Consider the following 15,986-nt stretch of genomic DNA (forward strand, 5'->3'; position numbering starts at 1 on the left):
CCTATAGGATATATTTCCATAAATCAAACAACTAGTGTAGGAAAATTTTCCATAGGATCTAAATCCTACATAATTCCTATACGAATCATATGAATCAAAAAAGCCCTTAGTGTTTTGTAATACTCAAACTATCAAGCTTCATCCTAAGTTGGTCTATATAAAATTGCAAGTATCTTGAAAAAGAAAAAAAAACACTGCTTACTTTTCAACCTTTTGCTTCTTGGAAAAATTGAGAAGACATGGACGGGGTGTGTCATCACAACTCACATGGTGCTAGAGAAATTGAAGGGGCTATAGAGGCATTTGAAAATCTAAAGCATGATCATAGTTCAAAATTTGAAATAATGGAGTGAGGGATCGAGATGGTTAACCTGGAGGGCGGGAGGAGGGGGCTCGAATAGATTTCTAAAAAATCTTTTACTTTACATCTTTTAGTCTTTTTGGATAATAATATGAGCTGAATGTAACTAAGTGAAACAATCCATAGGATAATATATCAAATTTCAAGCACCAAAACTACCACAACACGTGTTCCTGAAGGAAATAAAACATATAAGACGATATATAGTGAATAACGAGCATTTACATTTGCTTCTGTAGAGAGGAACATAGAAAAACTTCACAATTAGAATGAATTAAAACAATGATTTACAAGATCTCTCTACCCGCAAAAGGAAGAAAAAACTAGTTAAATTGTATGTGCATAAGAAAAAACTAGTTAAATTGTATGTGCATCAACATGAATGGAATCTCGTTCCTTAGTAGGGTTTCTTGTTCACCCTCCGACAGTTCTTCCTAATCTCCCCATCCCTTCCGGTCAGCGGGCTTATGTTTCCCATTTTAACCATCGATGCGGCAAAGTTTCTGAAAAAGTCCTTCTGGTTACCAGAGAACCTGCGAACGATTGGTGCGGTGGTCCTTGCCGCGACGGGATCGGACAACATCACCTGGTCTGATGGAAGCTGGGCGCGACCCCGCAGGAGGATGCCATAGTACTTGTTGTCGAACACATCGGGTGTGACGTCATCGAGGTTCACCAGTGCCCCCTCACTCTGCCCGGCCGTGCAGTTCTTCTGCGTGAACTGACATTGCGCCCGCCCAAAGGTGTGCGCTCCCTGCAGCGCAACGAGGTCGGTGTCATCGAGGCCTAGGTTCCTGAACTTCTCCTGGAGTGTCTCAAGGGGGTCGAAGGGGCTCGGGAGGTTGTTAGCGCTCTCGATGTTGGTGGTGGTGCCATCACGGCGGCCCAGCGGGACGGTCCAGGATGGCCCTCCCGCCAGCTCGACGGAGATCTCGGCGGCGAGGGCGAGGATGTCGGCGCAGGAGACGACGCCGGGGCAGGCGTTCTCCAACGCACGCTTGATCCCGTCGACCACGCCAAACCCGCGCGCTGAGTTGTCGTTGGCGGGGACGTTCTTCTCGGTCATAATCGCTGCCTGGGCGTCATCGTCGAGTAGAAGCGAGCCGTCGCAGCCCTGAAAAAATTAACCACACTGATGAGATGATGCACTATGTATGATGTATCGACAATTCGACATGACTGCCTACGTGGTTTCGTGAACTTACGTTGACAAAGCAGTCGTGGAAGTGGAGACGGATGAGGCTGGCCGGGATACGGGTGTCGGTGACGCGGGCATCCTGGATAACGCGCCTGACGATGTCGCGCGTGCCTGGGCACGAGCCGTCGTAGAAGGACGAGCTCAGCCCGGCGCCATGACCGTGAGTTCCGTGGCTCAGCAGTAGGACCAGTAGCGCTACTGTGAGCAGGAAGCTACCGCGAGGAGCTAACGAGAAGCGAGAGGAAGGAGCCATATGTGCAATTGTTACAAGGAGAAACACCTGCTGGTTTGCCACTTGCCAGCCACACTGGTGGAGCGATCGCCAAGCGAGCGAGCTAGCTGGCTGCTGGATAGAAGGAAGGAAGTATCACTGTATCAGGGAGAGCTGGATATGATGTGATGGAAACGGGAATGCCATGGAGGCTATTTGTAGTCTTGATCCATTTGAGCACGGCGGGTGTTGACCTTAGGTAGGATTTTGTGGAAGCGCGTTTGACTGCTTCCGCGAGCATGCCCTGCCGTTATCAAATTGGGTATTGGCCGCTGCTCCTGCACGCGGCTGCTCATGTTATTCTATTCGTGATTAATTTTATATGATTAAGCAAGAAGAAGCTGGTGGCCAGATGATGGGAGGAGGAAGAGAGATGGTCTGTGGCGGGAAAAGGAAACGAGGCGGCAGGTTGACGTCAGATTGTTGCCGGGAAACGCAGAGGGACCGGATCCAACCGTGTGATCCTTGCATTCCTGCTGTCATCGGTCATGAGTGCGCCTGTCGTTTTTGACCCAGCCGATCGAGGGCTTTCTCCCTAGCATGGTTTCCGATGCCTTACGCTATTACTCTATTTATCAGTTTTGCTAGCTGAGAATTAGCTTAGTAGTTAGGTGTGTTGTGGAGATATTCGTCCACTGGACGGGTTGGAATGGGGTGCTTCTATTTGGGCTTTTTTTTCTGTCTGTGGCTGGCTTGGGCATGCTAGAGTTAAAACTTTTTCCATCTGTATGTTTCTCTTTTTTTCAAATATGCCGAGTTGAGTTTTGTACTTTTGGGGTTTTCTGTGTGTGGGTCTTTTTCGTGATTTTTTTCTATATCCATTTAGACTGTTTTCTTTTTTTTAATTTTTGTGTGAATCTCGCTACATACTTTTTAGTTGTAATTGATGTTGCAATCTTTTCTTGTTATAGGTATAGTTGCAACTAAGATTATTTCAGTTGCAAGTGCGGCCGGCGGCCGCAACCAGGAATTTTGCCTAGGTTGCACCTTGGTTTTTTTTTCAGTTGCAAATGCGGTCGCATCTAGGAATTTTGCCTGGGTTGCACCTTGAATTTTTTTTTTCAGTTTTAACTAAGATATTGTTCCAGCTACAGGTGAGGCTACTGAATTTTTTCTCATATACAAGTGAAATTACAACTGATTTTTTTAAGTTGCAGGTGAGGCTGCAAAGTGAGTTTTTTTCTGGTTGTAATATGTGTAGCTATGTGTCGAGTTTTAGGCGGTACAAGAAAAACATAAAACGTGTCCCTGTAACATACTAACTCTACAGGTTAAAAACAAATGGTCAGCACAAAAGAACCCGTATTGACCCACCATTTCACAAAATAATAGACACATTGGTGCAAGCTTCCGCATAGTTATTAGTAGTTGTAGTGATCTCTAGGTAATAGTTATTTTGAACCAATCTCAAAGTACAAAGTAGATGCACAAACATGGACAGAAGAATCAAACCTTCAACATTTGATGTAGGCTGTTTGTTTACTTCTTCAACTTTTACTTATGGGTCGGAGCAAGAGCTTAATTTATGCTTAACTTTAGTGAAAATTTACCCACTTAATTATACGAAAGTCTAGATGACAACTTTAGGCATTCTAATAGCATGGTAATAGAAATGGAGATGGATTTGTTAACACCATTAATTATATTTTCACTATTATTTACTTTTGATGTCCATATATAATTGGCTCACCATATCAAAGAATATGTTGGGCAATCGTGGTGCCGACCTGTGAGAAAGCTATTGGGAAAATAGAATGAACGGTGACCAAATCGTTGTAAGGATAAGGAGCCGAAGCGCTTCAATTCTAGGTTAATATATCGAGAACTCAGAATATTTTGAGAACTAGGGGCGGTGGGCATGGTATGTTGATGGCGGTGGGCATCATGGTCATGCAGATGGCGCGGTGACAGTATCTTTGATTTGGTGATGGTCTCAAGCTCTGTGTGACATGGTTGATGGCAGTATGGGACATCCTCTTCTGAGACCGCGGTGTTTTGAGGCCAGCGCTATTATGGGATACCCCCTCTACTTGGAGATCATGTTCGAGTCGACTCAGCAGGTGATACGCAGGATGTTGTTGCGGAGGTGTCAAGTCATGCGGCCTGCCGACAATGGCTATGCACAACGTCTCATGAGGAGGTGTCAAGTCATGGCTGATCCTACCAGATGCTACACATGACAACTCTTATGGTTGCTTGTTGCTGTTTATCGAAGGTGGTGCGACGGTGGATGGAGGTGTGGCAGCTTGGGACGTCATCGACTTTCAGTTTCTCATCCAATGGCATTCGGTTAGCGAGGAGTCGTTAGTCGGACAAGTGATTATGGTACAAACGGCTTCATCATTGAGTATGTGCACTCCTGTGGAAACACAGGAGCTCTGATCAGTATATGTCGATGCGCACATGCGTCATGTCCTTGCTGAAGGGTGGATCAAAACTCGCCTTTGGGGATGAAAACACCAAGATCGACCTACGGTGCACGTGTGGAGTTTCCTTCTTGAAAGCTTGGCCTAATAGATGTGAATTCTTCGTTTGTTTTGTCCTTTACCATAGGGTTAGTGTGTTTTTTTTCCCGGATCGAACAACATCAACAGCTAGATTTTGCATTATGAATAAATAAGATGCGTGCATTACTTGAGGCAGACCCCAAAGCTCCGTTCTTTTTGAGAAAATATGGCAATGTGCATGCACTACGGGGACGACCAGCTACACCGACGGCCCCGCACCGTCGGCACAACAACGTTCACCGTCGGCACCGTCTCTGCCGACGGTCACCGTCGGCGTCTCCCCGTCGGCACAGCAAAGCGCCGGGTTCGCGCGCGTGCACCGCCGGCACAGAACTTCACCGTCGGCACAGCCAGACGCTGACGGTTGGACGGTGGCCGTCGGCCGTCTCATCGTCGGCACAGCCAACCAGCCGCCACGCTGCGCCGTCAACGTCCCCAGCTGTGCCGACGGTGTAACCGTCGGCACAATTTTCTTTTTTCCAGAATGGCGGCAAAACAGTGGCTGTTCAAACCGGAAAATCGCGGCAAATCCTGGCTGTGCCGACGGTGTCACCGTCGGCACAGCACTCTGCCATATGGCACAGCTACCGGCCTGTGCCGACGGTGACACCGTCTGCACAGCCAGGCCCAGTTTTTTCTGATTTTTGCCAATTTGGCCTCGTTTGCTCGAAAAATCGCAGAAAATGCACATATTATAGGATTGAATATGCATTAACATATATATCACCATATAGCACACAGATATCACCGTATAGCACCAAATCTCACAAATATAGCATCAAATCTCACAAATAGCACAAATATAGCATACAAGACCATGGTACATACACCGGATCCACTACAAAGATGGAGGGTGTCATCATGTGCTAGTACAATGTAGAAACTATGGTGGTGCACCACCCGAGTGACGATCTAGCTACAGACGATCTAGCTCCGAGTGGGTGAAGTGAGGCCGCTGTATCTCGACGGTGCTCGGGGAGGTAGAACCACGACGAGAGCCACCGGAACCGTAAAAATGCCGAGGTTCGGCGAAGCACCAGTGGAGAATGGCGACCGGGGTGCATCGGCGTACCACAAGGAGTGTCGTTCCCGGATTCTCCCAATCCCTACATGTTGGAGGGAGTTAGCAACTTAGCCATGTCACACCAAGTTAGCAACTTAGCCAAGTTAGCAACTTACCGGGGTCAAATCGACGCCGACGCTTGTACATGATATAGAACTCCTCCTTGGACGGGAACACCGGCGTCGGCCCGGATGAGGTGGCTCAGGAGTGGTTCCTCTCGCACTCCGGTCATCATGAACCGAGTGAAACTCTGCAAGAAACGGGAGAGATAGCTCAGATTCAAACATGGGGACTTATGATGTTTTGCAACCATAGAGATTGAAACTTACCGCCATCTGGTTGCTCGTCCACTGGACATAGGCATCTTTCACAAGGTCATGCTCCTTAACCTTCTCGAGATACTCCTCGTAAGCTACTGCATAGGCCTCCTCGAGCTGAGTCTACAATTTCAGAAATAATACGTCTCATCAACATAGCCATTCAGGAACAAGAGTCAAAACAGAGGATGAAAGTGTGGATGACTTACATCAACCTCTACCCGAGAACGGCATGTAGTCCGCGAGGAGGTAGCGTAGCTGCCGAGGGGAGGAGGGTAGCCTTGATCTGCGTGAAGTTCCTGCGAGGCTTGAAACCCCCAGACAAGGCAGGCGGGACGTCCATGCGGCTGGCCGGACCCCGCCAAAGATCATCGCCACCTCGTCGACCGGCTCGGTCATAGGGTCCTCCACCTCTGGATGGAGCTTGGCGTACTCCTCGCAAAGTATCTTTCCTTGTTCTCTTTGGCCTTGCCGTAGTACATCTCAGGCGCGGGCCGAGGCTCGTTCGGACCGGGCGTCACTTTCAGCCTTCATGTGCGTCCACGCTTCCATCTCACCAAGTTCCCTCCCGAGCTTCTTCCCCTGCATCACAAAACAAATGTTATGCATATCATCGAAAATCAAAAATGCAGCTTGTTCCATTTTTATATGTACCGTACGCTCCCGATAGCGATCGGTCTTGCTGCTCCCGCAGTGTGTGTTCCCGAGAACCACGGTTGGCCTTGTTCCGGTCGCTCACGGCCTTGAAATCGGGGTTTTCGCCGACCCAATTCTTGACCAACTCCATGAAGGCGGCCCTCTTATTATTATCAGCCCAATGTGGTACAACCTGCAAAATCAAAACTCATTTGAAGAACAAACAATATAGTTGCAAGTTAGCCGCGGTACATAGAATCGCATTGACAATTACTTACCGACATGAAGTCATCTATCGTCATAGCCGGGGCGAGTCCCTGCACAATCTCAGGCTTTGTGTACCTTACGCCCTGCTCAGCATAGAAGTGGCCGATGCACGTGATCCTCTGGTTGTACCACCGCTTTGCCGTGTCAACTTCCGACACATGTTACGGAGCACCACGTCCGCCCTATCCTTATGCTCAGTCGCCACCCTATAATTGCGCTGCAATCAAGCATAACAGAAAGTGTGAGAGGCATGAGTTATCACGGTGGGGTTATCAACTACATATGAACGAAACCCAAAGAGTATGCATTACGTACCCAAAACTTCTTGATCACGGCGTCGGCGGCGGAAGCAAAGCCAGGGTAAGGCGCTATCTCATAGTCTTCCCAAGTGTAGGCTAGCTTGGACTCGCCCCCAAGGACCGGAGTGTACATCCCCGGCCAGTACTTCCTAATAGCAGCTCCAATCAGACTCCCTGGCACGCGGACATTCTTCCCCGTGTATGTGAAATTCCTGCACAATTATCAAACATTAGAAAATGCTAAGTGTCATAACGAAAATGAAATCACCTTACTACTTACTCTATCTTTCCCCGGGACAAGGAGCCACTTCTCATCCTCCGTAGCAGGTTCCTTACTCTCATCGGGAACCTGCGCTTCCCCACGAATCCGCAACTTCTTCGGAGCCATCTCCGTCGAAGCCTCCTCGTCCCTAGACTCCTCCTCCTCCTCCCTAGTGTCCTCCTCCTCCTCCCTAGTGTCCTCCTCCTCGTCCGACCGTGAAGCCACCGAGCCGAGCGCAGGGAATGTCAGCTAGAAGGAGCTGTGCATTCCCCCCTCGTCCTCCAGCTCGTCCTCCCCCTCGTCCTCCAGCTCGTCCTCCCCCTCGTCCTCCCCGTCCTCCGTCTGCGTCTTCGTAACGCCGGGTGGGAATAATGGGTCTTGCACTCCGTCTGGAAGCACCCGGCCCTGGCTTCCGCTGATGCATCTGATCAAGCAAGGAGCTCGATGATGCCTTCCGTCCGCTCATATTGGGCAATTACCTGCATAAGAAAAAGAGAAAATAATTAATAAGCATGTTGAAAATTAATAAGCATAATGACAAATATAGGTACTAAGCATAATGAAAAATGTAGGTATTAAGCATAATGACAAATGTATGTATTAAGCATAATGATAATGTAGGTACTAAGCATAATGACAAATGTATGTATTAAGCATAATGATAATGTAGGTACTAAGCATAAAAGACCCTCACCATTCATCACCACTCTCATCTCTAGGCATTGGGTTCTCAGCCTCACTATCAAAATCAGTATCATATGAGTATTCATGGTCGGCATTGGGTTCCGGTTGAGTCTCGACAATGTTGTCTTTGCTCGCATGGCGCTTGGTGAGCATAGCTATGTCCTTCGGGTCCACCACGGTCTCACCACGCATTTGTACATCGTTGTGGAGATCCTGAAGACCTATGTCTATTTGAAGAGCCCCGAACTGCTCTTCCTCTTGATAGAAAATTCCCTCATATGTTACCGGGTCAATGTTGTTGTAATCGTCCTCGGAGGGGATGGGTAGCTTACCATGTGGCGATACGGAACACGACTTCCCAGCCCATGAGTTCCTCATTCTAACATGGGTAGGACAAATAATAAACTTGCTTGGTTTGGTGAGCCACAACATAGACGTCGGATCCGCTGTAGGTGGTTGTAGGCCTAACTTCAACTAAACCAATGGAAGGGGTGCTTCTCATTCCACCGTGTGGGTCAAACCAAGTGGCATTTGAACACACAGAGCTTGTGTTCTATGTTTGCGGTGTTGAACGTCAACTCGGATACCTTTTGTAACCTTCCATAGTAATCAAGATCATCGGCTCCGCGGTGTAGACCCCGTATTTATTGTTTTTGCATTAGGCCGGTTCTTACGGTGAAACTCCGTATGGAAGCGATACCCATTTACATCATACTTCTCATGCGTATGGACTCTACGGTTAAAACCCTGGGAAACGCATCTCAACTCATCTGTCATCTCAACGTTGGGATCAGCTCCCTACAAGTTCAGTTCAGATTATTTTGTGCATTAGTTACGTGTAATAAGACAAGTCACGGATTGCAAAGTAAGAGGAACATTTGAGAAATTACTTTTTCATGGAACCGATTCACGAAGCTTTTATTTAAGGGCGGGGCACCCTCTTTCGAAGAGTGTACCTTTGCGTGGGAGTGGGACCATTTCTTCACGACCACATTTCATCATGGAATTGGCTGAAAGGAGAAAATACGTATTAGACCAAAACCAAGTTACTGGTTCCAAAGTAATTGGTTCATCATTTTACCTCATGAAATCGACCACTTCCTCCATGTTCATAAGCACGTAAAGCATTATGCAATCCTTCTCTTCTGGCGAAATGTTCTCCACTTTTGAGGCACCGGCCTTGCCACCGGGATATTTGAAGAGCAAGAGCTTTGGGTCACGGTTGGGCTCATCGGAATTGTACCGAGCGACTGGGTTATGCTTAGTGGGCACATCATTGGCATAGTACATTGTCGTGGCGTCTGCCATCTCATGGAGGAGAGTTGCCTCAGCTATGCATGCTTCAATCTTATTTTTGTTTCCACATTTGTACCGAATATATTTGAACTCCCTCTCAATACAAAACTGCCAACGATACTGCACCGGTCCCCCCAAGAGTGCCTCGTTGGCGAGATGCACGATGAGATGTAACATCGGAGTGAAGAAGCCTGGGGGGAATATCATCTCTAACTTGCATAGCATGTCCGGCACTTGCTGCTGCAGCTTCTCAATCACCTCGGTACATATCTGCTTTAGCACAGACCGTGCGGAAAAAATGGCTCACCTCCGCAAGCACTCGCCAGACATGATCGGGGAGATACCCTCGAAGCATCACCGGCATCAGCCGCTCAATCCATATATGATAGTCGTGACTCTTGAGCCCGTTTATTTTTCCTGTAGCAAGATTGACTCCCTTACTCATATTCGAACAATAACCATCAGGGAACATCACGTCATATTTGAGCCACGTAAATGCCTCCTTCTTGTCGGCGCTATCAAGACAGTACTTGGCATGCGGCTTTAACCAACCTTTTCGATTGCCCTCAGGAGGCTGCATGTGTAGAGCCACCCTGTCACATATCTCCTCAATATCGACTCTAGCTGAAACATTATCCCTTGACTTGCCTGGTATGTTGCAGCAGGTGTTAAGGTATGCCTCCCCACAATTCTTTTCGGTGTGCATCATATCGATATTATGGGGAAGTTCAAGGTCCTTGTAATACTCGAGCTCTGTTATGCCCGCTATGTGAGTCCAGCTTGTGCGTTTTACCATATCCCTCAAATTGGTGGCCGGGTTCCTTACTAGGCCGGAGAGCACGTAGCTCAGCATCAGCTTGCACCATTGAACTTTGGTATTTCTTTATGTTCAAGCACAACTACGCCTTTCGTGAAGTTTTTCTTGTCAGATCTGAACCGATGCCCTGGACTGAGGAACTTGCGGTGTTTGTCAAAGGCAACATATTTGTGTCCAGCTTTTAGGTGCCTGAATTCTAGTTCGTGCCTGCACACTGGGCATGGAAACTTACCAGCTGTACTATGCCCACGAATAGGGCGTACCGGGTAGGTCATGCATCGAATAGTGGAACCAAACTTTCATGATGAAGTTTCTCTTTGATGCTCGGTCGTATGTCAATGTACCGTGATGCCACGAGTGGTGCAAATCATCCACAAGTGGTTGCATTAAGACACTCAATTTCTTCCCCGGATATTCGTGCCCTGGAAGGATCATCGACAAGAATATGTTCTTCCTTTGCATTACGACTCGGGAGGGAGATTGAGCGGAATAACAAACACGGGCCAGCAGCTGTACGCGGCAGTCGACATACCATATGGGTTGAATCCATCGGTTGCTATCGCAATTCTAACATTCCGAGCCTCACTTGCCTCATTTGGGTGCTTTTGATCGAAGCGCTTCCATGATTGGCCATCAGATGGATGTACCATGGGTACCCGTTTCTTCTCGTCTTGCAATCTTATCCCGGTCTTATGCCATGTCATCTCGCTTGGCGAGTCTCCTCGAACATGTAAAGCCGCTGGATTCTTTTGATGAATGGGAGATAACGAAGAATCTTTATGGCTACCTTTGTCCGCCTCTTCTGACCATTGCCTACATCTACCTCATGATACCTAGAGTGACCACACTTGGCACAGTACTTGTCATCCGCATAGTCTTTCCAAAACAAAAGGCAAAGTTTTGGACAGACATCATATGTTACATAATCCATTTTCAATGCTTTCAAGATTTTCTTCGTTTCGTACATGGTCTTGGGCAAGCAATGACCTTCAGGCAACATGTTACCTACTGTGCTCAGAGTCTTTTCAAAGGATGCTCGAGTACTCTCAAACATGCACTTGTCGGCTAGCAACTGCGTGATGCCATCAAGTTGAGACATTTTTGCACCCGGGTATAGAGGCCTCCTAGCTGAGGCCATCATATCAATGAAGGCCCTCGCGGTTGGCTCAGGTTCCTCCTCTGGAAGTTCCTCCGGTTGTGGCGGTCCCTCCGGTTCAGGCGGTTCCTCCGGTTCAGACTGTTCGTCCCATGGTAACTCGGCATGTCGCATCCCGAAGATCATCTAGCAAGTTTAAGATGCCATCGTTCTCATTGCCATCGATCCGCTGCCGCATCACCTCACCTCTATCACGTTCGTGCCGAGAAAAGTCGACCGGCGGGTCGTAGTCACGCATATACCCATTCCACCAAAGGTGTTTAGTCATCTCTAGAATATCCTTAGGATGACGCCTCCTGCAGACATTGCAAGGGCAACGGGACGAACAATCCCCTTCGAACCACGAGCTAACTCCTTCACTAACAAATCGGTCTTCCATTTCCATTCATCTCGTCACTTGAGTCGAACTAACACGGCCACCGTACATCCACTCATTATCAGCCATCCTGCTTTATTGCGTGACAAACAACAAATAGTAGCATGAAATTGAATGCATCATATTTTTATTTTTCTACCGGCGAAAACGCGTGCATCAACCTACATCTCTACTAGGTGGGCTCCTAGCAGCCCCCGGACCCGTAGTTGGGTACGTTCTCCACGTTCTGCTCGGGTGCGAGACAGAATTTCGGCAACACCTCCCGCTGCTCTCCCGATACACGTCTCGGCAAAAAGCCGAGAGGATGTGCATCCGGAGAACAACGGGAGGCGGCGACGAAATCCTGTCTCGCACCCGAGCAGAACATGGAAAACGTACCCAACTACGGGTCCGGCGACTGTCCCGTAAATGCCACAAGCGTTACGGTTCAAAATATGCTGACCACTAATGCATATTTATCCGCGTAACGCTTGGACGGGAATTGACACCTAGGTTACGCGACTTGACGGAGAAATGAAATCTAGTGACATAAAAAATGCGAAGGGGGAGTCGGCAATTCAGCTCACCCTCGGCTGTAGAGGAAGTAGTCGAACAACCGGCGATGTCGACGGCCGTAGAGATGCGCCGCAAGATCCGTTGTCGTCACGCGGGGTGCTCACTACGGGACCTAGTTCAAATAATAAAAATTTGTCAATGCAAATTCATCTCTAAATTGATTTCATTTTCTATTTCAATTAGCATTTCAATTTCAATTTCATTTTGCATTTCAATTTTATTTTCATTTAGCATTTCAATTTGATTTTCATTTTCAATTAGCATTTCAATTTCAATTTCATTTAGCATTTCAATTTTTATTTTCAATTAGCATTTCAATATCTTTTTCAACTAGCATTTCAATTTCAATTTCATTTTCAATTTCATTTTCCATTTCAATTTTCCCTAACTATTAACTACTCAATAACTAACTAACTACCAAATAGACACAAAAATAAAAATAAAAAGAAGAAAAATTACCGGGCGAGGCGGGCAGGGGCAGCGGAGGCGAGGGGGCCGGGCGAGGCGGCGCCGCAGCGCGGCGGAGGCGAGGGGGTCGGGGCGGCGGCAGCGCGCGGCGGGGCTGCTGCCGACGCGGCGGAGGCGAGGCGGCCGGGCGTCGGCGGGTGGTGGCGGAGGAAGAGCGGCCGGCGTCGGCGGGTGGTGGCGAGGCGAGGGGGTCGGGGCGGGCGGCCGCAGCGCGGCGGGGGCGGCTGCCGCCGCGGCGGAGGCGAGGGCGGCCGGGCCTCGGCGGGGGGTGGCGGAGGACGCGGGCGGGCGAGGGTGGCCGGGCGTCGGCGTGTGGTGGCGGAGGCGAGGGCGGCCGGGCGTGGCGGCGGGTGGTGGCGGAGGCGAGGGCGGCCGGGCGTGGCGGCGGGTGGCGGCCGGAGACGGCGGCGGCGCGGGGGTGGGGCGTGATCGAGGGCGGGCCGGGGGTGGGGTGTGGATGAGGTGGTCGGGCCGCGCGCGCCGATCTGATTATGTCCACCCACCCGTGCCGACGGTGAGTTTAGTCGACGGTGACCGTCGGCACAGGCTGTTTTTTTTATTTTTTTATTTTATTTTTTATTTTCCTTTTTATTTTTTTAAATAAATATTGTCACTATTTACTACAAAAAATAAGAATAGAATAGGAGTAAGCACTTGTTCTACTAGGTTACTTAGTTGGCATGATGCTGTGCCGACGGCCGTCGGCACAGGCTGTTTTTTACTACAGGTTACTTAGTTCGAGAAGTCGGGCACACCCGGAGGGGGTAGCATTGGATATAGAACCATCTCAAATCACTTTTGTGCATGCCATGTGGACACACACAACTTTTGGGGCCATTCCCTAGGTCCGATGCTCGATTTCTGACGAAACCCTAGTTCTGTTGACCGCGTCGTCTACCCCTTTGACTGCATCCCATCGGGGGTCCCCCGGTGGGCGTATGCCTACGTTTGAGCTTGGTTAGGTCATAGGTACATGTGGAAACAAGTACCATCCCCTATGATCCCAAGGTTCTCTCCGGTTCACCTCCGAGGGAGTTCCCCCCTATACATGCAGAATCTGCCTATGTGTAGGAACCCCATGTCCGAGAAGCCGGCACACCCGGGGGTAGCATTGGATATAGAACCATCTTAAATCACTTTTGTGCATGCCATGTGGACACACACAACTTTTGGGGCCATTCCCTAGGTCCGATGCTCGATTTACGACGAAACCCTAGTCTCCGTTGACCGCGTCGTCTACCCCTTTGATCGCATCCCATCGGGGTCCCCGGTGGGCGTATGCCTACGTTTGAGCTTGGTTAGGTCATAGGTACATGTGGAAACAAGTACCATCCCCTATGATCCCAAGGTTCTCTCCGGTTCACCGCCGAGGGAGTTCCCCCTATACATGCAGACCGCCTATGTGTAGGAACCCCATGTCCGAGAAGCCGGGCACACCCGGAGGGGGTAGCATTGGATATAGAACCATCTCAAATCACTTTTGTGCATGCCATGTGGACACACACAACTTTTGGGGCCATTCCCTAGGTCCGATGCTCGATTTCTGACGAAACCCTAGTTCTGTTGACCGCGCCGTCTACCCCTTTGACTGCATCCCATCGGGGGTCCCCCGGTGGGCGTATGCCTACGTTTGAGCTTGGTTAGGTCATAGGTACATGTGGAAACAAGTACCATCCCCTATGATCCCAAGGTTCTCTCCGGTTCACCTCCGAGGGAGTTCCCCCCTATACATGCAGAATCTGCCTAAGTGTAGGAACCCCATGTCCGACAAGCCGGCCACACCCGGGGGGTAGCATTGGATATAGAACCATCTTAAATCACTTTTGTGCATGCCATGTGGACACACACAACTTTTGGGGCCATTCCCTAGGTCCGATGCTCGATTTCTGACGAAACCCTAGTTCTGTTGACCGCGTCGTCTACCCCTTTGACTGCATCCCATCGGGGGTCCCCCGGTGGGCGTATGCCTACGTTTGAGCTTGGTTAGGTCATAGGTACATGTGGAAACAAGTACCATCCCCTATGATCCCAAGGTTCTCTCCGGTTCACCTCCGAGGGAGTTCCCCCCTATACATGCAGACCGCCTATGTGTAGGAACCCCATGTCCGAGAAGCGGCACACCCGGGAGGGGGTAGCATTGGATATAGAACCATCTCAAATCACTTTTGTGCATGCCATGTGGACACACACAACTTTTGGGGCCATTCCCTAGGTCCGATGCTCGATTTACGACGAAACCCTAGTTACGTTGACCGCGTCGTCTACCCCTTTGATCGCATCCCATCGGGGTCCCCCGGTGGGCGTATGCCTACGTTTGAGCTTGGTTAGGTCATAGGTACATGTGGAAACAAGTACCATCCCCTATGATCCCAAGGTTCTCTCCGGTTCACCTCCGAGGGAGTTCCCCCTATACATGCAGACCCGCTAAGTGTAGGAACCCCATCTCCGAGAAGCCGGGCACACCCGGAGGGGGTAGCATTGGATATAGAACCATCTTAAATCACTTTTGTGCATGCCATGTGGACACACACAACTTTTGGGGCCATTCCCTAGGTCCGATGCTCGATTTCTGACGAAACCCTAGTTCTGTTGACCGCGTCGTCTACCCCTTTGACTGCATCCCATCGGGGGTCCCCCGGTGGGCGTATGCCTACGTTTAAGCTTGGTTAGGTCATAGGTACATGTGGAAACAAGTACCATCCCCTATGATCCCAAGGTTCTCTCCGGTTCACCTCCGAGGGAGTTCCCCCCTATACATGCGTAATCCGCCTATGTGTAGGAACCCCATGTCCGAGAAGCCGGCACACCGGAGGGGTAGCATTGGATATAGAACCATCTCAAATCACTTTTGTGCATGCCATGTGGACACACACAACTTTTGGGGCCATTCCCTAGGTCCGATGCTCGATTTCGACGAAACCCTAGTTACGTTGACCGCGTCGTCTACCCCTTTGATCGCATCCCATCGGGGTCCCCGGTGGGCGTATGCCTACGTTTGAGCTTGGTTAGGTCATAGGTACATGTGGAAACAAGTACCATCCCCTATGATCCCAAGGTTCTCTCCGGTTCACCTCCGAGGGAGTTCCCCCTATACATGCAGACCGCCATGTGTAGGAACCCCATGTCCGAGAAGCCGGGCACACCCGGAGGGGGTAGCATTGGATATAGAACCATCTCAAATCACTTTTGTGCATGCCATGTGGACACACACAACTTTTGGGGCCATTCCCTAGGTCCGATGCTCGATTTACGACGAAACCCTAGTTACGTTGACCGCGTCGTCTACCCCTTTGATCGCATCCCATCGGGGTCCTCGGTGGGCGTATGCCTACGTTTGAGCTTGCTTAGGTCATAGGTACATGTGGAAACAAGTACCATCCCCTATGATCCCAAGGTTCTCTCCGGTTCACCTCCGAGGGAGTTCCCCTATACATGCAGACCGCCTAAGTGTAG

The 15,986-nt window shown here is 49.5% G+C and overlaps 1 protein-coding gene across 1 annotated transcript; it reads right to left on the minus strand.

Annotated features, from left to right (window-relative positions):
* Positions 1–535: 535 nt before the first annotated feature.
* LOC127307764 (peroxidase A2-like) lies at positions 536–1,951 on the minus strand. The gene is made up of 2 exons (XM_051338524.2): positions 1,567–1,951; positions 536–1,475 (listed from the first exon to the last, which is right to left on the minus strand). Exons 1-2 carry the CDS (start codon positions 1,810–1,812, stop codon positions 759–761), a joined length of 963 nt encoding a protein of 320 aa, XP_051194484.1. The 5' UTR covers positions 1,813–1,951; the 3' UTR covers positions 536–758.
* Between the last annotated feature and the right edge of the window lie 14,035 nt (positions 1,952–15,986).

Source organism: Lolium perenne, chromosome 6, assembly GCF_019359855.2.
Source record: "Lolium perenne isolate Kyuss_39 chromosome 6, Kyuss_2.0, whole genome shotgun sequence".
Lineage (NCBI taxonomy): Eukaryota > Viridiplantae > Streptophyta > Magnoliopsida > Poales > Poaceae > Lolium > Lolium perenne.